The sequence below is a fragment of the Pristis pectinata genome, chromosome 16 (assembly GCF_009764475.1).
Source record: "Pristis pectinata isolate sPriPec2 chromosome 16, sPriPec2.1.pri, whole genome shotgun sequence".
Lineage (NCBI taxonomy): Eukaryota > Metazoa > Chordata > Chondrichthyes > Rhinopristiformes > Pristidae > Pristis > Pristis pectinata.
The window spans coordinates 40,845,472-40,872,226 of record NC_067420.1 but is presented as its reverse complement, the minus strand read 5'-3'; the positions used below and the strand labels follow the sequence as shown (position 1 = coordinate 40,872,226).

Below are 26,755 nucleotides of genomic sequence, written 5' to 3'. Positions count from 1 at the left end.
TTGGGCTGAAAGGCCTGTATCTGTGCTGTATTGCTCTGTGACTCTAATTATCTTTTGTTAGTGCTTACGTTGGACAATATGGGAGAGAAAATAGATCTATTTTGTTTCTCAGCTCTGAATCCTGCTGCATATGGACAGTAGGTAGAGTTTATCTCATCCTTATATCCTCCTCTCATTCAATTCCAACAACACCCCCCCACTTTCTACCACCAACCTTGCTGCTGAGTTGTGATAAGCAGCAGTGATCAATCATTAATATTCAACACGAGTCACTGCTTCTATATTCTATGGGCATGGGAAAAAATTAAATGTCACTCACACAATGTTAAGTTAAAATTCGATTGATAATTACTCTTGTAAAATGCCTCGGGATGTATTACTTTATTAAAAGGATGGTTTATAAGTTCTGTTTCCCCAGTTCACCTTCTTAGTAAAATAATATGAAAGTGAAAACGCCAATCTTCACTTACAAAGCTTCTACCTTCTAATATAAAACATACATTTAACAAGGCGAAATATAGCCTATTAGAAGTCAGAGACAAATACTACACTGAAGACTCATTAAATATTTATCTGATGTCAGAGGAACACAAACAATCCTCTAAATAGATGAATCTATACTAATATCAACCAGGGCTTTTCATTAGTCTTACATTAGAAAGAGAAAACGATTGGTCACATCAAATGACACAACATAATTTCCTACATTAACTCATTTTCATTAGCCGTGAGTCCGAAGGCAGCACTCTCAATTCTGAGCCAAAAGAGATGGGGTTGAGATCCCATCACACGCACAAAAAAAGTCAGAATGAGAATTATTATCACTGACTTAAATGTTGTGAAATTTGTTGTTTTGTGGCAGCAGTACAGTGCAAAGACAAAATTACCATAAATTACAAAAATAAATAAATAGTGCAAAAAAAAAAGAAATAACAAAGTAGTGTTCATGGACCGTTCAGAAATCTGATGGCGGAGGAGAAGAAGCTGTTCTTGAACCATTGAGTGTGGGTCTTCAGACTCCTGTACCTCTTCCCCGGTGGTAGTAACGAGAAGAGGGCATGTCTTGGAACGTGAGGCAACACTCCATCATTACTACAGCACTGGTGGAGTGCTGCATTGTCAGAGTGCTGTTAAATATTAAACAATTCCTCATCTGCTTTTTCAGATTGGATATATACAATCCCATGGTACAATTCCAAAAAGAAACAGGACCATTAGCCCCAGTACTTTGGGGAATATCATTTAGATAATGTCACCAAAACAAGGTAGATGGTCACTATCACAATGTTCATTGTAGGAACTTTGCTATTGTATTTCCTAAAAAACAACTATACTTCAGAGATTTGACTGCAAAGTGCTTTGGGATACTTTGAGGCTGTGAAAGATGTTAGAAATGATTTTTTTTTCCAAACCTGAAAGTAGAGCACTCCAAACTTCCTTTTTATTTGTTTGCTTCCTATATTCTTAAAGGTCCAAAGTTTGACATTGCTCAAGTACCATGACTTAACTTCCTAGCCATTTCAACACTCGACATTCTGAAACTATGGACCTTCGTCCCTCAAGATTTGGCTGATTCAGTTGCTAACACTCTCATCTCTGAGCCAGAGGTTTTGGGTCCTCCAAGCACTCAGACATGTCAGCACTAAAGGAATGCTGCATCGTCAGAGTTGCAATTTTTCAAATTGTACTATTCAACAGAAGGCAGCTCCAGTCTCCAAGCTGTAAATAACCTCAAATCAATACTGCTGAACAGATTCATCTTTTGGCTCTTTGTGAGATCTTGCTGTGAGTAAATCCTGTAACATTATTGCTATGAATAAGACATGTCTCAGGACATTGAGGGCACGAGCGGCTTTAATAAATGCAATCCTTTTTAGATGTCGATAAACACTTATATTGTTTCCATTTAGAATCTACAAGTCTGCAGATGACACCACTGAAGTTGGCCGAATCTCAAATAATGACGTGACAGACTACAGGAAGAAGATAGAGAGCTTGGTGGCATGGTGTCAAGACAACAACCTTTCCCTCCATGTCAGCAAAATAAAAGAGCTGATCATTGACTTCAGGAACCAGGACAGAGCACATGCCCCTGTCTGTATCAGTGGTGCTGAGCTGGAGATGGTTGGCAGCTTCAAGTTCCCAAGTGCAAATAACACCAAAAAATTGACGGGGTGCAGCCATGTAGATGCTATGGTAAAGAGAGCACACCAGTGCCTCTACTTCCTCGGAAGGCTAAGGAAATTCAGCATGTCTCCAATGACCCTCAGCAATTTTTACAGATGCACCATAGAAAGCATCCTATCCGGATGTGTCACAGCTTGGTATGGCAACTGCTCTGCCTAAGACCGCAAGAAATCGCAGAGCCCAGTCCATCATGAAAACCAACCTCCCCACCAATGACTCGGTCTACACTTCCCGCTACCTCGGGAAAGAAGCCAACATAATAAAAGACCCCTCCCACCCCAGACATTCTCTCCTCCTCCCTTCCATCAGGCACAGAATACAAAAGCTTGAGAGCACGTACCACCAGGCTCAAGGACAGCTTCTATCCCACTGTTATAGATTCTTGAACAGACCTCTTGTACGATAAAGATGAACTCTTGATCTCTCAGTCTACCTCGTCGTGGCCCTCGCACCTTACTGTCTACCTGCACTGCACTTTCTCTGTAACTGTAACACTATAATCAGCATTCTGTTATTCCTTTTGTACTACCTTGATGTACTTATGCATGGAATGACAATAGACACAGCTCAAACACCATCTGTAAATTCACTGTTGACACCACCGTTGTTGGCAGAATCTCAGATGGCGATGAGGAGGCGTACAGGAGTGAGACAGATCAGCTGGTTGAGTGGTGTCGCAACAACAACCTCGCACTCAACAACAAGACCAAGAAATCGATTGTGGACTTCAGAAAGGGGAAGTCGGGAGAACACACACCAGTCCTCAATGAGGGGTCCGCGGTGGAAAGGGTGAGCAGCTTCAAGTTCCTGGGTGCCAACATCTCAGAGGATCTACCTTGGGCCCAACACATTGATGCAATCATGAGGAAGGCACGCCAGCAGCTCTACTTCATTAGGAGTTTGAGCAGATTTGTTATGTCAGCAAGACTCTTGCAAAATTCTACAGATGTACAGTGGAAGGCATTCTGACTGGTTGCATCACCGCCTGGTATGGAGGCTCCAATGCACAGGATCACAAGAGGCTGCAGAGGGTTGTAGGCTCAGCCAGCTCCATCACGGGCACACCCTCCCCACTATCAAGGACATCTTCAAGAGGTGGTGCCTCAAGAAGGTAGCATCCATCATCAAGGACCCTCACCACCCGGGATATGCCCCCTTTAGGTTACCACCATCGGGGAGGTGGTACAGGAACCTGAAGACCAACACTCAATGTTTCAGGAATGTTTCTTCCCCTCCGCTACCAGATTTCTGAACAGTTCATGAACACCACCTCGTTATTCCTCTTTTGCACCATTTATTTTTATACCTTTATGTCTTGCACTGTACTGCTGCGACAAAACACCAAATTTCACAACATATGTCAGTGATAATAAACCTGATTTTGATCTGTCTGGATGGCACACAAACAAAGCTTTTCACTGTACCTCGGTACATGTGACAATAATAAACCCATTACTTATGTTCACCTACCCTAAAACATAAACCTTCTATGGTTTATGTGAGCAATGAAGTTAACTGCATCAATGCATTAAAGAACAATTAACTTCACTTGATAGAAAAAGGCTGCAGTGACAATAGTCTTGAGGGAGATCTGCACTCAACAAATGGAGCAAGGCTTGTTGTCCTAAAGTTCTATGAATATCGACCGAGATTTCGTGATCAGGTTCCCGAAGAGGAACCAGGATTCAACTTCAGTCACTGAGTGTTCCTCACTGTGCCACAGCTGATACCATTTCATGATAGTGGATTACAATCTTTTTTTCAAAAAATTAATGGTCCAAAAGTAGTCGTACAAGATGTTGGTGAGGCCACATTTGGAATACTGTGTTCAGTTTTGGTCACCCTGCTATAGCAAAGATGTCATTGAGCTAGAAAGAGTGCAGAGGAGATTTACGAGGATGTTGACAGGGACAGGAAGATTAACAGGGACTCAAGGGACTGAGTTATAGAGAGAGGTGGAGCAGGTTGGAACTTTATTCACTGGAGCGTAAGAGAGTGAGGGGTGATCTGATAGAGGAGTATAAAATCATGAGGAGCATAGATAGGGTGAATGTGCACAGTCCTTCTTCCACTGTTGGAGAATCAAGAACTAGAGGGCATAGGTTTAAGGTGAGAGGGGAGAGATTCAATAGGAACCTGAGGAGCAACTTTTTCCACCCAGAGGGTAGTCCGTATATGGAATGAGCGGCCAGAGGAAATAGTTGAGGGAGGTATATTAACGACATTTAAAGAGTACGTGGACAGGAACAGCTTAGAGGGATATGGGCCAAACGCAGGCAAATGGGACTAGCTTAGATGGGAATCTTGGTCGGCATGGACCAGTTGGGCTGAAGGGCCTGGCTCTAAAAGAACAAGCAAGTGGTTAAGTGATGCAGAAAATTCATAACGTTTTCAATCAGTGGCGTTCAAGGGAGGCGATGAGATTATAAACACAGTTAGAAGGAGTTTGCGGTCTTACTTTTCATTGTTCCATCCGCTTCATCGTCTTCGCTGTTGATCACCATGGTCCCCATTTGAGATTCCAGTGTAGCGCTGTCATGCTCGATCATTGTCCGTGCGCCGTCACTCATGGTGCTGGCAGCCCTCATCGTCCCCGTGTCGTCTGCACTCGCTCTCACCATGGTGCCCGAGTCACTGTCCTCTTCTTCCTGCACCAATTATTCAAGAGCAATTAAACAGTGAAAGGATGGCAACCTTCTGACCTTCCCGAGTAATGCAAACTATAAATCGTCGGACAGGCAGGCGACTGGCATTGAAAAACTACTCCAAATTTGAAGCTTCCCACTGGGCCATGGAGGTGGGGGAATACAAATGAAGCCTCATTCTTATCCAAATCATTATATAATAATAATCTCAAAGTATAGGCAGAGCAATGCAAGGAGATGGAGCAAGTTGGAGTAGTTCTTTACAGCAGAGAATGTTAAAGGGAAATTTAATAGGCACTCAAAATCTTGAAGGTAGATAAACTGTTTACACTGGCAGGAGGTTACACCGGCAGGAGCTAGAGGCTGCGGAGTTATGGTAAATAACTAAGAGGAAGATGAGAACTTTATTTTAATAATGAGTTGCTGTGATCGTGAAAGGGCACTGGAAGCATTTTAAATGAAATTTCAGAAGGGAATTGAACAAGCAGTTGAAAAAGGCAAAGAAGTGGTGATCCATTCGAAGTATACTCATCTTTCAGAGTCAACATGGTTTCAATGGGCTGAAGGGCTTCGTGCTGAGCATTCAACAACAATGTGGCTTTTATGATGCAGCAGTGAATACCAATAATAGCATTAGGGAACAGGGGTGAAGAGATTATTCAGAGTGCCAGGGAAGCAAATTAACATCTATGACAAAGATTACAGTAAATACACTGAATCCACTTATGATAATCTCAGCTCAGACAATGCCTCCAGATGATTTTCCCTTGATCAGGCATTAATATCATTTTTTGTATAGAAAAACACAGAATATATTGAATAACATGTCACAGCTTGATGTTTAAAAGAGGCACTTATGAAGGAACATTAAAGAGAGAAGTTTACGTCAGTGGGGTGCAAGCCTCATGCACTGACATTCTCAATAACATGGAAAGACTCAGCAACCTGTGAAATGAGCACAAGTATCAAGATGATTGACAAAACATTAAGTGGCAAACTTAACCAGCAAGCACTGAATGGCTGGTGTGAAAAATGGATAAATATCATTTTGGATGATGGAGAGGAAAAACAGACTGTGGAGCAACCCAGTGGGTCAGGCAGCATCTGTGGAGGCAAAGGGATGGTCGACATTTCCCGTCGAGACCCTGCATCAGGATGATGGAGAAAGTGTAATGAACCTGGTCGGGGATTTTGTTCATCGTCTAATGATTCTATAACTAGTGAAGGAGAACCGAATGCCAAGCTTGGATGTGCAAAATAAAACGTGATCTATTTTCTCAACGACGACACTTCCTCTTCAGTAATACAACTTCACTTACGCATGCATACAAGTGTATGAAAACACACAAGGTGTTTGTGCCAACACGCAATACACACACACACACGCGAGTGCACACGTGAAAATACACCATATGCGTGTGATCATTACACAAATATATGCATAGTAAAATCTTCACACACTTGTGTGAACATATGTGAAAACACACCACATACACATCTGAGAATGCATGCACACGCATCACGCACATATCCAAAGCAAACCAAACAACTACAACCTTAACGGATAGCTGAACTGCTGCATTCACCTCAGTACCAGTCACTGCAAAAAGAAATTAACTATGGAAATGTTCGATGTTTTGATTAGAAATTACTATAAAAATGCAAAGATTTCTCAGGCAACTTCCTGTCTTCAAAAAAAAACAAGCATGCAATTTTTGTATTGAAAACAAAGGAAAGTTCCATGCAAAACCTCATAAAAATCACACTCCTCAAATACACACACCTCACCTCCATCTTATGTCTATTTCTATTCAGTAACACAAACTTTCTATAAATTGGTTTCTAGACAAAAAGAAAGGATTACAAGCCCAATAAGAAACTGTAACTAGAAGAGTTAAAAGTGACGGATGATAAAAAGGATTACAGAACAGCAGTCTGGGTAAACAATCAAGGTCTGGTTGGACCATATCTGGCGGAATGGCTTCAGTTCTGAGTACAGCACCACCTAAGTCTACATTGACTTTGGAGGAGATACAGCACACCATCACTAGAACACCAGAGACAGAAGAATTAAATTAAGGACAGTTTGGACAGAGGGCTTGCACTTCCTGGAACGTAGAAGAACATAGAACATTGCAGCACAGTACAGGCCCTTCGGTCCACAATGTTGTGCCGACAATCATCCTGCTCTAAGAGCTATCTAACCCTTCCCTCCACATAGCCCCCTATTTTTCTATCATTCATGTGTCTATCTAAGAGTTAGAGGTAATCCAATTCAATAGCTTAAGGATTTGACTGCATAGATATAAATAATTTCCTCTAATGGAGTTATAAGGAACCAGAGGAAAAACTGCTTCACACAGAAGGGAAGTGCAAACATGCAATCCTACACCCAAAAATTCTACACGGAGTGATATAATTTTGTTGGGGAAGAGTCTCAAACTTACAGAATCAATGTAGGTAGATGTAGTTAAGATATAAATCAGCCACTGAGTAATAGAACAGGCCCCAAGGGTCTAAATGTCCTATTCCTGTTCCTAAACAAAGATGCTCTCAATGCTATAATCTTCCTCCATATCTTGTGTAACCACTTCCAAACCTGGTATTTAATGTTATCTTTTCATTTCTGAAGGTTAACATTTCTTAATTCTGCTTCTCCACCCTCCAACTCACCAACCTCCATGAAGCACCATCATCCCATACCCTCCTCCCTCCACAGCCCGCCTAATTTACCAGCTCCAAAGTTATGCTGGTGATAGTAGGTATAATGTAAGGGTGGATATTTCCCAGAACAGTCACTTTGCTTTTTGATAGAAGACTGCACTTCATTCTGGACCCAGGGTCAATCTAGCCCTCCCTGACCCCAGGAGCAACCAACAGAACATACCGGCAATGTTGCCAAGCATAGATCTTCCTGTATTGGGAGGCTGGAACTGCCACAGGCTCAGTCTGAAGTAAATTTGATGCCAATGCCTTAAAAAAAAGTGGAGGAGGAAATGGAAGGAAAAAAAAATCTCTGAGCCTCCATGATAATCAAAACTACTGCAGGAGATCATTCTTACTAATCCAGAACATTATTCTCATCACTTCCAATCACCAAGCCAAAACAAAGCAGTGCAGATCAAATGTGCATATAAACTTGCTCTTGTAATGACATTTAGAAAAGCCTCTGTTGCTTGGCAGATAACTCTGCAGATGTAAGTGAAACTAAAAATTCACCGGACTCAGTTTAGAAGAACCCTCCATAATTATTGTAAACCAGAAAGATTTTATCTTAACATGACTTTGAAGAAAGTCAACGAGTTGTCCCTGGAATCCCTGCCCTGAATTTTTCCCTCAAATCAACATCACTAAAGCAGGTTGTCTGATTGTTATGACTCTGCTGCTCTGGGAGCTTATTAAGAGCAAATTGGCTGCCGTGCTCATTACATGATAACAGAGACGTCACAGGTTGTAAAGCATTTTGAGACCAGAATGTGCCATGAAAGGCACTGTAAAAATGAAATTCTCTTCCCCACCCTCTTTGCCTCCACAAGAATATCTGTTCGAGTTAAAATATGTGGTTATTATCTTAAGATACTGAGATTCATAATAAAAAGTCTGCGGCAAAACTAAGTATTCATCACCAGATTGAATATAGGAAGATTCAGTTACTCATATCCAACTGAAGCAGAGCCAGTGATAGATAATTAAAGTTCCACTGCACATCAATGATAATGATGTTGGAACAGGAAAGGTTGTTCAGCTCCCAGACTGTTCAGCAATTCAATTAAATTGTGGTGACTCCCTCTCCCCACCTAGGTTGTGTAACCAGGCTACAGCCATTGTATTCTTTTGAAAGGTTGGCAAAGAATACTAAATTGGTGAACTTAGAGTCATACAGCACAGAAACAGGCCATTCAGCCCAACTCATCCATGCCGACTGTGTTGCCCAGCAAGCTAGTCCCATCTGCCCGCATTTGGCCCGTAGCCCTCTAAACCTCTCCTATCCATGGGCTTATCTAGATGGCTTTTAAACGTTGCTAACGTGCCCGCCTCAACCACTATTTCTGGCAGCTCATTCCAAATACACACCACCCTTTGCGTGAAGAAGCTGCCCCTGATGTCCCTTTTAAATCTCTCACCTCTGATCTTAAACTTATGCCCTCTTATTTTTAGCACCTCCTCCCTGGGGAAAAACCTGTGTGCTTTCACCCTGTCTATGCTCCTCATGATCTTATATACTTCTATTAGGTTATCCCTCAATCTCCCACTTTCCAGAGAATAAAGTCCTAGTCTATGCAACCTCTCCTTGTAACTCAGGCCCCTAGGTTCAGGCAACATCCTGGTAAATCTTTTCTGCGCTCTCTCTAGTTTAATAACATCTTTCCAATAACAGGGTGACCAAAACTGTGCACAATATTCCAAGTGCGGCCTCACCAATGTCTCATATAACTGCAACACAACTTCCCAACTCCCATATTCAGTGCCCTGACTGATGAAGGCCAGTGTGCCAAATGCCTTCTCACCACCCCGTCTACCTGTGATGCTGCTTTCAGTGAACTATGAATTTGCACTCCTAGGTCCCTCTGTTCCATAACACTCCCCAGGGGCACTACTGTTCACTGTACAAGTCCTACCCTGGTTTGATCTCCCAAAATGCAATACCTCACATTTATCTGGACTGAACTTTCTTGATGACAAAGCTCCAACCCATCCAAATTCGAAGTAAATCAATAGCAATTAAAAGGATCAAATCTGCTTAAATTGTGTCCTCAAGGGTTTGTGCTCTACTGCTAATGAATGCTAATTGTTGTTGCAAAACCAACTAACCTAAGGCTTCAGGAGTGACAGTTTGAAGTTCTGACACACAACCCAAATTCTTCTAACCCAGAGGCAAGTGTGCTGAGAGTCAAGATGACCTCCCAGTGCTGCTCTTGAGCAAGGAAGATCAACAGAAACCTGGAACCGGAGACCCACCGAGTTCTCTTCATCGTCCTGATCCAAGTCTCGTTGCTGCTCTTCTTGACGCTTCAGTTTAATTTCCATCATGTCATTGATCAGGTCCCGCAAGATCGACACAGGTTTGGCACTTTTAATGAACGGATGCTGAAAAGTGAAAAGGAAAATGCTTGAAAAGTGTTTGAAAGAAATACTTCTTAAAAAAAAATGGCCATCCATCGATCAGCTGTGTGATTGGTTGACAAGGCTCACGCAGCGGAGAGCCCAAATTCACCTTTTGCTTCACGTTACAACTGGATTAGCAACACAGATCCACAAAACTGGGAAGCAAGCACTCTTCGCTCTATCTACCCATGAACATGCAAACTTTAACTGTTACATAACTAGCACATAGCTCAGCTTCAATACCACTCGTGTGTCTTGGTGTCAACTTTTGTTTGATGACAATCCCAAGAAATGGCTTGACTTTTTTTTAAGGAACAAATTCCATGTAAATTTATTTTGTTGTTGTTCAGTAAACAAGCTATTGAAGTGTTACTGACTCACTATGGTTCCCAGCTACACAAAGTCTACATTTTAAAGCTCTTATCATTGTTTCCTTAGCCTTACTCCTCCCTTTCAATAATCTCTCCCAGCCCTGAAAATCATGCCCCTCCATACTTGACCTCTGGTTCAGGCCTTGATTGGAAAAGTAATAATTTTGAAGCTTGATTTTTTCAGGGGGCATCCCCAGTTTCATTATTTTTATTGGCAGCGGGTGGGGCAATGCTGTTTATTCCATTTCAGCATTTCTGCTATTCCTTATTCCATTGAAGGCATATTAAGTAATTGGTTTATTATTGTCACATGTACCATGTACATTGAAAAGCTTTTGTCTGCATGCTATCCTAACAGATCAGAAGAATGAATGATTGATAGTCTTGATAGGACAGAGATTATGACAATAGTTCTACGCTTTGGAACTTAAAAGGTTAGGGAGTAATTTGATCAAAATCTTCCCAGATTAATAAGGGGAAGTGAAGGATGGATAGACTCTGTGACGAGGAATCTTGGATGAAAACCATTAACTTTGAAAATACTACTGATGAAAAAGGTGGTAAAGGTTTAGAGCCCTTTATCAAATGTTAACAGATGCTAAATTTATTATTTATTTTAGATCTGAAATTGACAGATTTTTGTGAACCAAAGGTTTTCAGGTCTTCTCATCGGTGTGAAAGAAACAGAGCAAACAAATGAATATTTCGGCCATGTAAAATTTACTTGAAAACATCCTTTGAGTAGAATTTCTCTGCCTCATTGCCCTGTTGGGGTCCCATGCAAGACTACCAGAGATAGGGAGGATATTTGTCTTTACAGGAAGGCCTTCATGACCTTGGGGCATCCTAAAGTGTTTTACAGGGAAGTACATCTGAAGTTCTGACACAATTCTAATACAAGGACACATCAGCCGGGTTGAACTCAAAGATTTTGCTGTTAGTAGTGTGTCAGTGACCAGATAACACAATGCGGTAACGCTTGAAGATTTACTTCTCACTTTCTGAATCCAGTTCAGGCGCACTGGGCAGCAGAGAGTGACCGGGCAACTCAGTCGCTGCCTCATGGCGCTAGAGACCCTGATTCAATCCTAACCTCGGCTGCTGTCTGTGTGGCGTTTCCACATCCTCCCTGTGACCGTGTGGGTTTCCCCCGGGTGCTCAACTTGAAGACGTGGGTTGGTAGGTTAACTGGCCACTATAAATTGCTCCCAGTGTGTAGGTGAGTGGTAGAGTCTTGGGGGAGTTGATGAGAATGTGGGGGAGAATGTAAAACAAAAAGGAAGTGTACAGTTCTGGTCACCTAACTATAGGAAGGATATCAGTAAAATTGAAAGAGTGCAGAGAAGACTTACTAGAATGTTGCTGGGTCTTCAGGAGTTGAGTTACAGGGAAAGATTGAACAGGTTAGGACTTTATTCCTTGGATTGTAGAAGAATGAGGGGAGATTTGATAGAGGTTTACAAAATTGCGAGGGGTATAGACAGAGTAAATGCAAGCAGGCTCTTTCCACCTAGATTAGGAGAGATAAGTACGAGAGGATATGGCTTTAGGGTGAAAGGGGAAAGGTTTAAGGGGAACATTAGGGGGAACTTCTTCACTCAGAGAGTGGTGGGAGTGTGGAACGAGTTGTCATCTGATGTGGTAAATGCAGGCTCACTCTTAAGTTTTAAGAATAAATTGGATAGATACATGGATGGGAGAGGTCTGGAGGGTTATGGACTGGGTCCAGGTCAATGGGACTAATGGAATAAAGTTTCGGCACAGACTAGAAGGGCCCAATGGCCTGTTTTCTGTGCTGCAAGGTTCTATGGTTCTAATTAATGTAGGATATGTGTAAGTGGGTGGTTGATATTCAGTGTGAATTCAGTATGCCTGTTTCTGTGCTGTATCTCTCTATGACTCCATGATTTTTATTCTATTTTGCAGTTCCGCCCACAGCACTAAGTACACAGAGGGACCCATGTGAAGAAACTGCATCTGAAGAACTAAGAAAACTCACTTATACCATCAGAAGACCTACATCTTCTCTTCAGTTCAGATCGATTACTTCTGACAGTGCACAAGGTGTCAGATCAGATTATCAAAGGCTGATTTGTATTCATTCTATTTTGGATCAATACCGGATTGGCCACTTCCGCGGGTTGCTCAATAACGACGCAGTTAAGCTCGTCTAATCCACTGCTATCCGTTTCATCCCATCTGATTCATCTCTGGAGGTCAACATGTTGCACGGCAGATCAAATTCCTCAAGTACTCGATTAGAATTCCAGCCATTGGTTACATAATGTAACCGGGGCAAACATTCAACAGCAAGACAAGAGACAACATGATGTCTGGCAAGGCACGTGTGCTGGTTTGTAATATCTCAAAAGGGTCATGCAGTTAACTACCGGCAGCTGTTTCCAGCAAGAGCAAGAGATTTGGAGTGTGATTTTCATTCCTTCCTCCTTCTCAGGTCGTCCCCTGGGGGGAATTACTTTCACTCCACTTCTCGGCAATGCCTCGAACGGGGGGTGTGGGGGAGGGAGGGGGTGGTCATCACCTGACCTCTCAGTCTTGACAGAGCAAGGACTTGGACCAAAGGCAAGGAGATCCAGGAGAATGGGGCACAGCCCTCGCCCGCATGCACACGTACACGAGTACTCTGACAGTGGACACAGGCACACGTACACGAGTACTCTGACAGTGGACACAGGCACACGTACACGAGTACTCTGACAGTGGACACAGGCACATGAATATGCCCCTATTTTTTTCCCTTGGCACCCACATTTGCATTGCCACCACCCTCATTCAGCCCTTTCTCAGTCTCCCTTCCTTAACTACCTCTCACTCCTCTTCCTCGGTCCTCCTCCCTCTCCTTCTCACTTTCCCTTTCCATTCATCTGCCCTCTTCTCCAGCCACTCCCATCTCCCACCAATTCCACTCTCCACGTCCGCAACAGCTTGCTCTCTCCCCAAGCGAGGCTGCCCGCCCACCCACCACTCTGCTCTTCCTCTTCAGGACCTCTCCCTGTCAGTCCCTTGCTCTGTTTCCCCCTACCTCAGATCCCAGCAGCTGCACCCACGCCACCCCTAAACTCAAAGCCTGTACCAGAATCCCCAGGCCTCTTCCAGAGAACCTCAGGAGAATCCTCTGCTGATCGTCCCTGGAGCTCTGAGATGGGTCGGTGATTTCCCAACTGACAGAGGCAGATCGGTCCTGTGGGATTGTGAGTCTCACACTCAGCTGCCATCACCACTGGGTGCATAAAGTGACCCTAAACTCAGTCTCCACCTCTCCTGCACTCTTCTTCCACTTCAGTGTGAACCGCCATCTCTCTCCGCCTCCAACTCGGGGGAAGGGGAGGGGGGGAGGTCTGGTGTCTGTCTCCTCTTCCTTCTCGGGTGGTGGGGGGGGGGGGGGTGGTTTGGGAGGAGAGACTGTTGTCTGTCTCCTCTACCAATTCACAGGGACTGCTGTCTCTCTTCTCTTCCAATGCTGTGTTACCACTGAGCCTTTTCAACCCGGGGACTTTGACTCCCCCACGGTCTTCCTCATCTTGGGTCCTCTCATTCACTCCAAAGTAATACTTCAGTCACCGCGACGTGGGGTGAATAATCAGTTGTGGTGGGTCAAGTTACTTAGGACAATAAGCACGGTTACTATAATCCACACTGTTTACACACCTAATCTACGCCCGGCACACTATGTTTTCTTCTTCCTCGATCCAGCAGACACAACAAAGAATTCCTTTCCTAAAAAATCCTTGAGCCAGTGTAACAGATTCCTGGCTATTTTGCCTGTGGGACTCGTATATAATTCAAATCCAGTCTTGTGGGAATAGCTGGTGCAAATCTCTCTCCAACATGTCCCAATTTAAATGACAAACCATAACCAATGGAATTTCTAGCTGGCACCATAATGTCTCACAAACAATCGGAGTACATGTCCTTATCGGTTCCAGGCCTGGTCTAAGATTACCCCAGTTCTCTTTTACCCTCACTGTACCAGGAGCTCCTATGGGTCTATTTCAGTCATGGTCCTCTACAACTTCACTTTAATGTCCTCCTACAGCTCCTACTTGCATTCATCACCCCTTCAGCAAAAATCTACAGGCCGTCCCTGGGTTACAAGTGCCCAACTTACCGACACCCCTACACGCGAATGTGCTCCCGCAACATGATTAAATTCAAAAGTCCGACATACGTTCGTTCCTACAAGCAGCAGAACTAGTCTCCCCTCTCTCCACTTTTAGTTATTGTTATTTCTTATTAGTCTTATGTGCTTTTGATGCCATTCATTACAATACAGCAGAGGTGCAGTACTAGATCGAGTGATTTTGTGTATTTTCCAGTTTACGGACAAAATTGACTCATGGATGTCTATAAAAACAGAACCCGTTCATTATCAGAGGATGGTCTGGACCTCTCATTTCCTTCTCTTCACTCCACTATTACCAAATGATCATTCAAATATCATGTCTCTACCCTCTTGAATTTTAATCTAAAATCACTGTAAAAATGCTAAATAGTTCTCATTCATTTTTCTGCACCATCTGTCTTGACAAAATATTACACTTTCTGTAGTATTATCATCAATGTTCAGCTACATATCATCGGCAGAACCTGGCTCCCTGACTCCAGCTCAATGGGACCCGACTATTTACGTCAGCTTCAGGTTGGGAAGATATGGAAAGGCTACAAATCCCCGGGCTTGGGTTGGGTTGGGCTGGGCAGGACAGGACAAGCTCACCGCAGCTTAGTGCTGCATACTCTGTCGCTGTACAGGTGCAATGAGGTTTCTCTCAGGGCAAAGGATTGCTCTCAGGGTCGAGATATTAAACCAGGCACTCAGCAAGGTTGCTGCTGGAAGGGGCAGAGAGTTTGGGAGGAGATACAGCTCATGTTGAGGTGGTCTCTGGAATGGAAAGTCAGTGAGTTTGATGGGAAGACGAGAGCGAAGAGAGGCACACACTGAAGTGCTTTGCATGGGGGAGAAATTTTAAAACTTGGACAGGTAAAGGAGGCCGTGATGTTGAACGAGATGCCTGTAACAGGATCCTGGACATAACCTGGCGGAGATCGTTATATTTATGGTGAGGGTCTGGTTGGATAGGAAAAGAATGTCAAGTTCACAGGCCCATAATCAGGATTAACTTGTCATACCCAATCAGATCAAATTTGTTTAAGTATGATCTTTATAGGTGTTTCTGGTACAGTATTATGGTGTTGTCATTGTGTTGCTTTATAACAATATTATTAGTATTTCATTAACTACAGGTCAAATAGTCTGCTCAATGACTATTTGGAAATACCAATGGTTCGGCATCCAGCTCACCCAGGGCCCCTGTTCCCGCGCTCCCTTCCCACTCACTGGGGCCCCTGTTCCCGCGCTCCCTTCCCACTTACTGGGGCCCCTGTTCCCGCGCTCCCTTGAGGCTCACAAGATTTTATTTCCCATGTCCTTGTTACTGGGTTCACTGGGGGAAAAAAATACGTGACACTTAAAAAAAGATGAATTAGAAGTGTGATGGAGTACTGATAGAACAACATCCGATAGTCTGGAAAATCTGCCAGTCCACCAAAGTCCCCAGTGTGCTGGATTATCTGAGTTTTACTGTGTCATGTTTCCTGTTACAACATCACCAGTACTTGGCTAAATATTGTATTTCCTGTTAGCGTTACCATTAGTTCATTGCTCTGTCACCAGGACTTGGTTGAATATCTGTTACGAGCCAGGTTGCAATTTGGTGAATGTCCCTTTAAGGCACCTGGACAGTAGAGTAGTAGTGTGTGTGTGGTGTTATCAAGACAGCAAGACTATAACAATGTGCTGGCTGTTTCGCACAGAGAGTTGAAAAGAGAGAGAGAGATGAAGAGAGATGAAGAGAGATGAAGAGAGATGAAGAGAGATGAAGAGAGATGAAGAGAGATGAAGAGAGATGAAGAGAGATGAAGAGAGATGAAGAGAGATGAAGAGAGCTGAAGAGAGCTGAAGAGAGCTGAAGAGAGCTGAAGAGAGCTGAAGAGAGCTGAAGAGAGCTGAAGAGAGCTGAAGAGAGCTGAAGAGAGAGAGAGACTGACTGACTGACTGCTGGTCTCTGTATTAATGGATGAAGAACAATAGCTGTGTCTGTCACTACAATCCATGTATGTATTTTTGGAGCAATCAAGTGGAGTCCACTTTGTCGTTAACCTGTACTGGAAAACAGGTATTTTTGTGGGTGGCCATGTGTCAAATGCCTTCGGGGTGGCAGATACTCCGGAACAAAGCAGTGGAGATCTTCGGAGATTGAGGTGTCGTATGGGTTCCATCGTGGAACATGTGGATTTCTTAATTTCTCTCTACATTTTCTCTTCAGTCAACTGTGGTTTTGCAAAAGCCTTTGCTCACGTTTCACCTTATGACTTGCTGAACTGAACTTTGAGAACTATTCCTAGACTTGGGGTTTGAGAATTTGCCACACACACACACACACACACACACACACACTCCCGGTTTAGTTTTGGGGTTAACGCTTAGTATCTAACATTTTTACTTTTCTTATTATTACAAGTAGTTATTAATAAAATAGTTTCTAACACCTATACATGTCTCATTGTGTTTCTATTGTTGCTGGTATGTGACATATCATGTTTCTGGGTGTAATGCTTCCGACATTGATTAAACTAACCCTCTTGAATACCGAGTGGCATGTGGAACATGTGCATTTAACTGCCAAGAACATTCCTTTTTGTTTGTTGTCGTCAAATTTGGTTTGCACATACCTGCAGGAGTTGGGTAGCAGCAGCTCTTTGCTCTGGGTTTTTAACTAAACATTGCTTTACAAAATCAGTAAATTCATCTGACCAGAGCTCTGGTTTCCGGAATGTTGGCGGTGGGTTTGTGGGAATCATAAAAATAGCCTGTAGAATAAGGAAAAAAGTCTTTTCAGGTCACGTTCAGACAAATGGTTAAATATAAAATGCCGATCTTGATTGAATTAAAAAACTGATTGTAAGACCATAAGATATAGGAGCAGAATTAGGCCATTCGGCCCATCGAGTCTGCTCCAGCATTCAATCATGGCTCTTTTTTCTCAACCCCATTCTCCCACTTTCTCCCCATAACCCTTACCAATCAAGAATCTATCAATCTCTGCCTCAAATACACCCAATGACTTGGCCTCCACAGCCTCTGTGGCAACGAATTCCACAGATTCACCACCCTCTGGCTGAAAACTAAAACTTTTTCAGTTCTAAAGGGACGTCCCTTTATTCTGAGGCTGTGCCCTTGGATCCTAGACTCTCCCACTGATGGAAACATCCTCTCCACGTCCACTCTATCCAGGCCTTGAAAAAGATCTTCATTGTGGCAACCAATTTTACTGCTATATTTATAATAACCATCACTTTGAAAAAGCAATTTAATGAAGTCAATTGAAGCTCCCAGTACTACGGAAATTTATCTTGCAATTTTCTGCAGGACAAGACTCCTGTTTGCTAGATAGCACCTTAACTCTAGAAAAAAAAACTCCTGTTTACTTGATAGCACCATAACTGCAGAAAAATCCAAAGCCGATTAACAAGAAACTGCATTCTGAGGCTTGGCACCACATGCGGTATAACTTTAAAAATAGGCTTAGGCAAGGTTTTCAAAATTGAAATGAAAGAAATGCCAAAAATAGACAACAGATCTGACCCAAACAAATAAAGTTGAAAAGTAGAAGTACACATTCAGAATGTTAAGGGGGAACTGTTCATCCCCCTCAAAAGGAAAAACTCAAATAATTGTTATTTCTATACGATCTTAGAACATCCAAATTTACTTTACAGTAATTAAGTAATTTGGAACTGTTGTAATATAGGAAACTTGGTAGTCAATTTGCAAACAGCCAGTTCATGGGAGAACACCAGGGAGAACTGCCCTGCTCTTCTTTGAATAACCCCGCTGGTCCCTTTATATCCACCTGAGAGTGCAGATAGGTTTTCTCTGTAAAGTTTCGTCCAAAAGAGGGCAGCTCAGATAATTCAACACCCTCTTAATGCTGCACAGAACAAGGGGCAAGGAGTTGAACCTACAACCTTCTGACTCAGAGGTGAAGATGTTATTAACTGGATCATGACAAACACTAACTGATGCTGTGACTACCTCAGCATTCTTACTTCTATGGTTTCCCTTTTCACTTTGAAAGAATTCTCCAACCGACACACTTCCCACTTTATTAGTTACTATTTTAGAATATTCAATGTGACATGAAAGTGGACGTTCTCTTGAAAAGCCAAATGTTTGCTGGCACACAATGGGTGTAGTAGCTTTAGAACATAGAACATTACAGCACAGTACAGGCCCTTCAGCCCACGATATCGTGCTTTAAGATCTATCTAACCCTTCCCTCCCACATAGCCTACCTTTTTTCTATTGTTCATGTGCCTAGCCAAGAATCTCTTAAATGTCCCTAATGTATCTGCCTCCACAACCTCGGCCGGCAGTGCGTTCCACACACCCACCACTCTGTGTAAAAAAAAACTTGCCTCGGACATCCCCCCCCCATACCTTCCTCCAATCACCTTAAAATTATGCCCCCTCGTGTTAGCCATTTTCACCCTGGGAAAAAGTCTCTGACTGTCCACTCGATCTATGCCTCTTATCATCTTGTACACCTCTATCAAGTCACCTCTCATCCTCCTTCTCTCCAAAGAGAAAAGCCCTAGCTCGCTCAACCTATCCTCATAAGACATGCTCTCCAATCCAGGCAGCATCCTGGTAAATCTCCTCTGGATGCTCTCTGAAGCTTCCACATCCTTCCTATGATGAGGTGACCAGAACTGAACACAATACTCCAAGTGTGGTCTAACCAGAGTTTTATAGAGCTGCAACATTACCTCGCAGCTCTTTAACTCAATACCCCAACTAATGAAAGCCAAAACACCATACACCTTCTTAACAACCTTATCAACCTGCACGGCAACCTTGAGGGATCTATGGACATGGACCCCAATATCCCTGTGTTCCTCCGCACTGCTAAGAGTCCTGCCATTAACCTTGTATTCTGCCTTCAAATTCGATCTTCCAAAGTGTATCACTTCACATTTTTCCGGGTTGAATTCCATCTGCCACTCCTCAGCCCAGTTCTGCATCCTATCAATGTCCTGCTGTAACCTACAGCAACCTTCTACAGTAGCTACAACACTTTGCTGCCTTTTTCCAACTGTTACTACCATGGTGCAATGTCATGAGTTCAGCTAGAATTAAACAGCAGAACAGGCTTGATGGGCTGAGTGTCCCTCTCCCATTTAAACATTCTCAGTTTTAAAGTCACTGATTATTTCCCTTTCAGAAGCAGATTTCCTCCAAATGCTGTGGGTGGTAGCATGAACTCAAATGCACAGTATGAGACACGAATGCCTTTGAAATGCGATGGACTTGGTATACCTTTCTTTCTCCTTACCCTCATTGGATGAATGTCCGCGTACGGTGGCTTCCCTTCAGCCATCTCTATTGCCGAAATCCCCAAGGACCAGATGTCTGCCACGCAATTGTAACCGATTTCCTGGATCACTTCGGGCGCCATCCAGAATGGAGTTCCAATCACTGTGTTCCTCTTGGCCATCGTATCCTGAGTACACACACACACACATAAGTTACTCAAAGGAATTTCTGACTGGGCCCTTAGCGTTTCACCACCCCAAACTATAACACGAGGCGGAATTAAATTGGAGGTCAGTATGCATCACACCCCTGAGCTGTGCTGGCTTTTTACCCAATTAGTGACACTTTCCCTGTTCTTTTCAAGGCTACATCCATTTCATTTTTGAAAGATACCACTGAATCCACTTACTCTGCTCCTGCAGGCACTGCATTCAGATTACACAGAATTTAGGCAGGGGTGCCAGAGGCCAGTATACACCATTTCTGTTTTACACACAATTGGAAGCAAGATCATTAATTGGAAATATTAACCAACATTCACCAAATTCAAAATTAGAACCAATTTGGGAGAATGGTGGAGGACAAACTGCTCTGTGATTAAGAGGCAAATGGAAATAAGCCGCAGTCTCTACACACAATTGCTAATCAATAATTCTTGCTAGTAAGTGACTTTGTGCAAAAGAGGACAGGCAGAACCATTGAGCTACACAGGAAGTGTGACAGACACCATTCAGCTCACCTGCTCCAAGTCAGCGTTAAGCTCCTCAGAATCTTGCCCTTATTTGACTCTGTCTAATTACATCATTACAAACTTTGACTCCTTTCTCCTCCAAGTTACCTAATTATTTTATTTACTCAAATATGCCTTGTGCTAATGAATTCTGCAATCTATAATTGGGAGATGGGGCAAAGGAGAGGGGAGAGAGAAACAGATGTCAGTTGATGCACAGTAAGGTTTGAATCTGGGCAGAGAAGTATCTTGCTTGTGTAACTTAATGATATAGGCTGAGAAGCTTGGACTAATGATACAGACACATGACTTAAAATTCCACTGCAGCAGCTGGGGACTTTAATTCAGTTAATTAAATAACCTAGAACTGAAATAAAAGCTAACATCAATAAGTGTAATCATGAAACTACTGGATTTTGCAAAAATCCATTGGGTTAACTAATATTCTTTTGGGAAGGAAATTTGCTCTCCTTACCTAATCTGGGCTAAATTTGATCCACAGGAAGGTAGCCGTCTCTAACCAATCAAGCCACTCATTTGTACCAAAGTGCTACCTACATCTGAATATCCCTAGAATTAAACAGGATGGGCTGCCAGCCCGAGCTACATTTTCACTGGGTGAAAATCCTGGCATCCTGTACCTAACAGCACACTGTGGGAGTATCTTCATAGACACTGCAGCAGTTCAACATGGTGGATTACCTCAAGGACAATGAGGGAAAGTGTTAAATCTTGGCCTTGCCTGTGACACCCACATCCCATTTAAACAAAAACTTCACAAGACGCAAATCTTCATAAGAACTTCAATTACACATACAGTGTACTATTTAAACATTCATCACAATTTACATTGGAGTGTTATTTTGGCTTTGTCCAAAATATTTTGGTGGCCCCACCTCCAGCTCACTGACTGTGGTGCTGCCATCAATAAACTCTCTTTATTGAATACAACTAATTGAAAAAGGAATCTATTTTATCACCTTGTGGCCAAATGAAGCAAACTGATAGACAGAATAAATGTCTTAAGAGAGAACAGAAGACTAACAGATGTACAATATTCACAGTCTGCAATATTCTACTGTGAAACGTGCCACCGTGGACCATGGCTCTGACAGTTCAGCTTCTACCCCCTTTATCATGACATTATGAGCCAATAGACAAGATGGTGAAGCAAGCACACAGGACCCCTGCGTTCATTTGCTGTGCTGTATGACTAAGACCGAAGAAATTGTGATTAATAATTATCAATTATTCTACATTGATCCCTAATATGAGGCCAGGAAATCGCATTGTGGACAGCTTTAGGGACCCCATGTCATCTATTCCTTCCAAGCACATTACACTCCCTTATGTTTTCTCACAGAGCTCCCTCTCCATACCTCATCGAGGTATCAGCCCCAAGGTGCTTGAACCCCTACCTTCTAGCCAAATTAACACAACTGTCATGGCCAATACAGCAGAAGGTCATTCAGTTCTATGTGCCAGCTCCACATTCATTTAAATTAAGCCCAACTTGAACCTTAACACTGTTTATTCGGCTATTGATACAAAAGCCATAATCAGAATCAAGTTTATCATCATTGACATATGTCGTGAAATTTGATGTTTTGTGGCAGCAGTACAGTGCAAGACAAAGACACAAAAATCTCTATATGTTAAAAAAAATAAATAAATAGTGCAAAAGAGGACTAAGGAAGTAGTGTTCATGGGTTCATGACCGTTCAGAAATCTGATGGTGGAGGGGAAGAAGCTGTTCCTGAAACATTGAGTGTGGGTCTTCAGGCTCCTGTACCTCCTCCCTGATGGTAGCACCGTGAAGAGGGCGTGTCCCAGGAGGCGAGGGTCCTTGATGATAGATGCCACCTTCTTGTGGCACTGCCTCTTGAAGATGTCCTCGATGGTGGGGAGGGTTGTGCCCGTGATGGAGCTGGCTGAGTCTACAACCCTCTGCAGGCTCTTTCGATCCTGCGCATTGGAGTCTCCATACCAGGCGGTAATGCAACCAGTAAGACTGCTCTCCACCATAGATCTGCAGAAATTTGGTGACATACCCAATCCCCTTAAACTCCTAACAAAGTAGAGCCACTGGTGTGCCTTCTTTGTAACTGCATCAATGTGTTGGGACCAGGATAGATCCTCTGAGATGTTGACGCCCAGGAACTTGAAGCTGCTCACCCTTTCCACCGCTGACCCCTCAATGAAGACTGATGTGTTCTCCCAACTTCCCCTTCCTGAAGTCCACAATCAATTCCTTGGTCTTGCTGACGTAGAGTGCAAGGTTGTTGTTGAAACACCACTCAACTAGCCAATCTATCTCACTCCTGTACGCCTCTTCATCGTCATCATCTGAGATTCTACCAACAACAGTGGTGTCATTGGTGAATTATAGATGACATTTGAGCTGTGCTTAGCCACACAGTCATGAGTGTAGGGAGAGGGTAGAGCAGTGGGCTAAGCACACATCCTTGAGCTGTGCCTGTGTTGACTGTCAGCGAGGAGGAGACGTTACTACTGATCCGCACTGACTGTGGTCTCCCGATAAGGAAGTAAAGGATCCAGCTGCAGAGGGAGGTACAGAGGCCCAGGTTTTCAAGCTTGCTGATTAGTATTGAAGGGATGATGGTGTTGAACATCAAGCCGTAAACTGCAGCATGACGTATGTTTTGCTGTTGTCTAGGTGCTCCAAAGCCGAGTGGAGAGCCAGTGAGATGGTCTACAGATCGCTTTCATATAGTTTCAGCTGATCAAGCCACAAGAACGTTTTGGGAGAACAAATTCCAGATTTCCAATATCCACCTGAATCGCCCTGTTCTAATTCTAGGATTGTAGTCCCTTGTTCTTGATTACTCCCACCAAAGGAAATAGTGCTCAGTACCTAACTCACAAAATTGTTATAATGTTTTGGTAACTGCAATCAGATCATTTTGGCCTTCTAACTTCAAGGGAATGCAAGCCAAGTTTGTGAACTTATTATTCAACTTCCTTAAACTACTTAAACTGTTGAAAACAAAAGTCTATTTTTTAATTTCATTTTTACAGAACTTTACTGAACCAGATTGCAATGTTTCTGTGGCCAATTGCATTCCAATGCTCTGGAAGGACTTACGAGATTAAATCAATTGCCCTTCCCATGTTCATCAGGAACTGCACCAGAACGAGTCAGGCCTGCAATGGCCCCATCTCTAACACATTCTCTCTTGGAACATGGGAGCACTGAATGTACCCAGAACTGAAGGCAAATTACTGACTGAAACTGGCTGAGCAACAGGATACAGGGTGCAAGGACAATGGGTAGCTACTCAAAATAGCAAGATGTAATCAGTGGGATGCACAATGATCCATGTTGGGGTGGGGAGCGTACAACTTTTCTCCAAATCTGTAATCAAGTTAGATGATGTGATGGAATATGATATCAAAATTTGCCATGAACACAAAGAAAGAAGACACTGTAAGCAATAAAGACTGAAGCATTAAATTATACAGAGATGGCAATAGATGATGCAAACTGGAGAAACGGTGGCAGATGGATTTCTATACCAACAATCACAAAGTCAACAACTTCAAGCGTTCAGAGAGTGGCGTACTTTCTATATAGTGAAAAATTGGAAGTTAAATCGAAAAGAGATTTCAGGGTCTAGAACCATGTATCATTTCAATCCCATGGATAAGTACAGAAAATATAATTTAGAAAAAAGAATAAAGGAATGTTGAACTTTACAGGATTAAAGTACAAGAACAGAGAAGTTACGTTACAGGTTTACCAAGCACTAAAGCACTGATTACTGAGAGAAATGCTGGGCACTACACTATATGGAAGATATAATGACCTTGGAAGGAGTGCAATGTAGATTTACCACTGGCAGATTAAAGGCTGAATTATCTTTACTTGTTATGACACAGGAGGAGGCCACTTGGCCCACTGGGTCCATGCCAGCTCAGAACAGAGCAATCCCAACAGTCCTATTTCCCCCCCTTCCTCATTTCTTCACAGCCCCACAACTTATTCTGTCCATCCATTGTCCTTGATTCTTTTGCCACTTAACTACACCAAGGGTAATATACAGCTAATTAACCTACCAATAGCATGCCTTTGGGATATGGGAGGAACCAGAGCACCCAGGGGAAACCTATGCGGTCACAATGAGAATGTGCAAACTCCGCATGTGCACCACCCCAGGTCACAATTGAATCCAGTTCCCTGGAACTGCGAGGTACCGTGCTGCTTTTTACTGCCCAACCCTGTAATGCCCTTGATCTGCACTTCAAAGGGCAGTTAAGAATGAATCATATCACTGTGGATCGGGAGTCATGTATAGCCCAGATCTGGTATCATCAGATTTTATTTCCCGAGTGACATTATCGAAACAGATAAATTTGACAACAGTTCACAAGTTTCATGGTCACGATCTAGTATATTTGTTTTCAGATTTCCTGTTTTAATTAACCACATGAATATAAATTCCTGGCTGCCATGGTGCAATGTGAACTTGACACTAGATCAGTATTCTAGACTTTTGAATACCAGCGTATTACATAGCGTCCAGTATACTCCATTCATATCATGCCTTTCACAATCTTGGAATATTCAAAAGCACTTCATAGCCAGTAACGTAAACAGTAGCCATTTAATCAACCAGCATATCTTTGGGATGTGGGAGGAAACCAGAGCACCCGTCAGAAACCCACGCAATCACAGGGAGAAGGTGCAAACTCCACACAGACAGCACCCGAGGTCAGAATGACACCTGGTCACTGAGCTGTGAGGCAGTGGCACCAAGTGTTGCACGACCTTGCTGCCCTGTTATGGTAACGGATTACACAGACCAGGGTAGTATTTCCTCAAACTCAAGAAGGTCAAGGAATGATTAAGTTATGGTTTCAGGAGGGACGCACAGAGAAAGATCACTTGTTCCCTCCTTGTCCTGACTGTTCCTGTTCCCTTACACTTGTTCTGATTGGGGGTATAATCAAGAGAGCCATGCCTTTCAGGAATGAAGTCAGGAAACATTTCCACACGCAGAGGTTCATAAAGTGTTGGAAAGCTGTTCATGCTAAATTATATTATAATTTTGACCCTCAGACTGATACCTTAATATTACTGGTTATTGAAAATGATTCTAAGACAAAGCTGGAGCACGGTGACTCATTGCAAGCCGCTCACTGCAGATCTTCTCATTACTTCTATTATAATCGTTCTACCTCAATGCACCGGTGCAATGAAATGATCTGTATTGTTGGCTCGGTACATGTGACAATAACAAACCAATTTCAATTAAGATAATGGAATAGCTGTGCTCAGTGAATGGTGCAATGGGCTCAGGAGACTGTTCCCATGTTCGGACGTCTCGCTCAATGAGTCTAGAAATGGTTTGTACCAGTATATCTAAGATTTAAGAGCAGCCAAATTTATTACTTTTGTGCATAAAATATTTCTTGTTCATTGTTGGTTCATATTCTGTACTTTGTCAATAGATTATTGTTGATATATTCTCCTATCCAAGCAGGGGAAGGTCCTGCAGAGACAACTTCAATACAACAGTTGTTTGGCTGCTGTGGGTCATTATCCTCCAGAGGTGACTTACAGTAAGCTGACCCGCAACTCCAAAATCTGCCAGTTTAGCATGTCCCTCATTGTTGAGCAGGATGTTCCCGGCTTTGATATCCCTGTGGATTTTTCTCATGAAGTGCAGATATTCCAGTCCTTTTAGCGTGGATTGTAAGATTGTGGCAATCTCGTCCTCTGTTAGCTAAAGAAAAGGAAACGAACTTGATTTACAACGCTGTCTTTTGGAAACAAAAATAAGGTTTGTCATAGTGCATTTTTAAGTAACCACCACTGTAAAGTATCTCACCACCAGATATACTGACACCCACATTTCCTCTCTGTCTGCACCATCTGAAGTTCAGGAGATGCCCCAACTCCTCAACTAATTTGGTACCCAAATGACCACGTACTTTCTCCAAGATATGTTCCCCACTCACAACTGGTTGCCATTCAAGGCGCTTTGCATTTCTATAGCACCTGGCTTGACCATTGTACGTGCTAGAGCATTTTACTGAAGTTCTTTGGAATGCCATCACTGTAATTAAGGAAAAGCACAGCTGCTACTCTGTGCTGGTTTTAATCAGTTGGTATAAATTTCTTTCAGAACTTGCATTGCTAACGATTACAAACACCAGTCTTCTAAGCAAAACAGCTGAAATATTATCTTGCAATCTCCTTGAAGGCCTTAAGTAGGACAAGCAAAGGCAAGTCTGTTTAATTTATTCAAACAGGTTTCATCATGCATCTTTAGCTAACAGTAGCAACCCAAGATAACTC

At 42.9% G+C, this 26,755-nt stretch overlaps 1 protein-coding gene across 1 annotated transcript in view; it reads right to left on the bottom strand.

The window, feature by feature from the left end:
* The window catches only part of LOC127578773 (serine/threonine-protein kinase 3/4), a 150,349-nt gene that overhangs the window by 91,163 nt on the left and 32,431 nt on the right, over positions 1-26,755 (bottom strand). The window contains exons 5-9 of the mRNA XM_052031215.1: positions 26,016-26,180; positions 19,723-19,890; positions 17,060-17,197; positions 9,792-9,920; positions 4,646-4,835 (exon numbers count right to left, since the gene is read on the bottom strand). Coding sequence (XP_051887175.1) covers positions 4,646-4,835; positions 9,792-9,920; positions 17,060-17,197; positions 19,723-19,890; positions 26,016-26,180 — 790 coding nt within the window. The remainder of the gene's footprint in view (positions 1-4,645; positions 4,836-9,791; positions 9,921-17,059; positions 17,198-19,722; positions 19,891-26,015; positions 26,181-26,755) is intronic.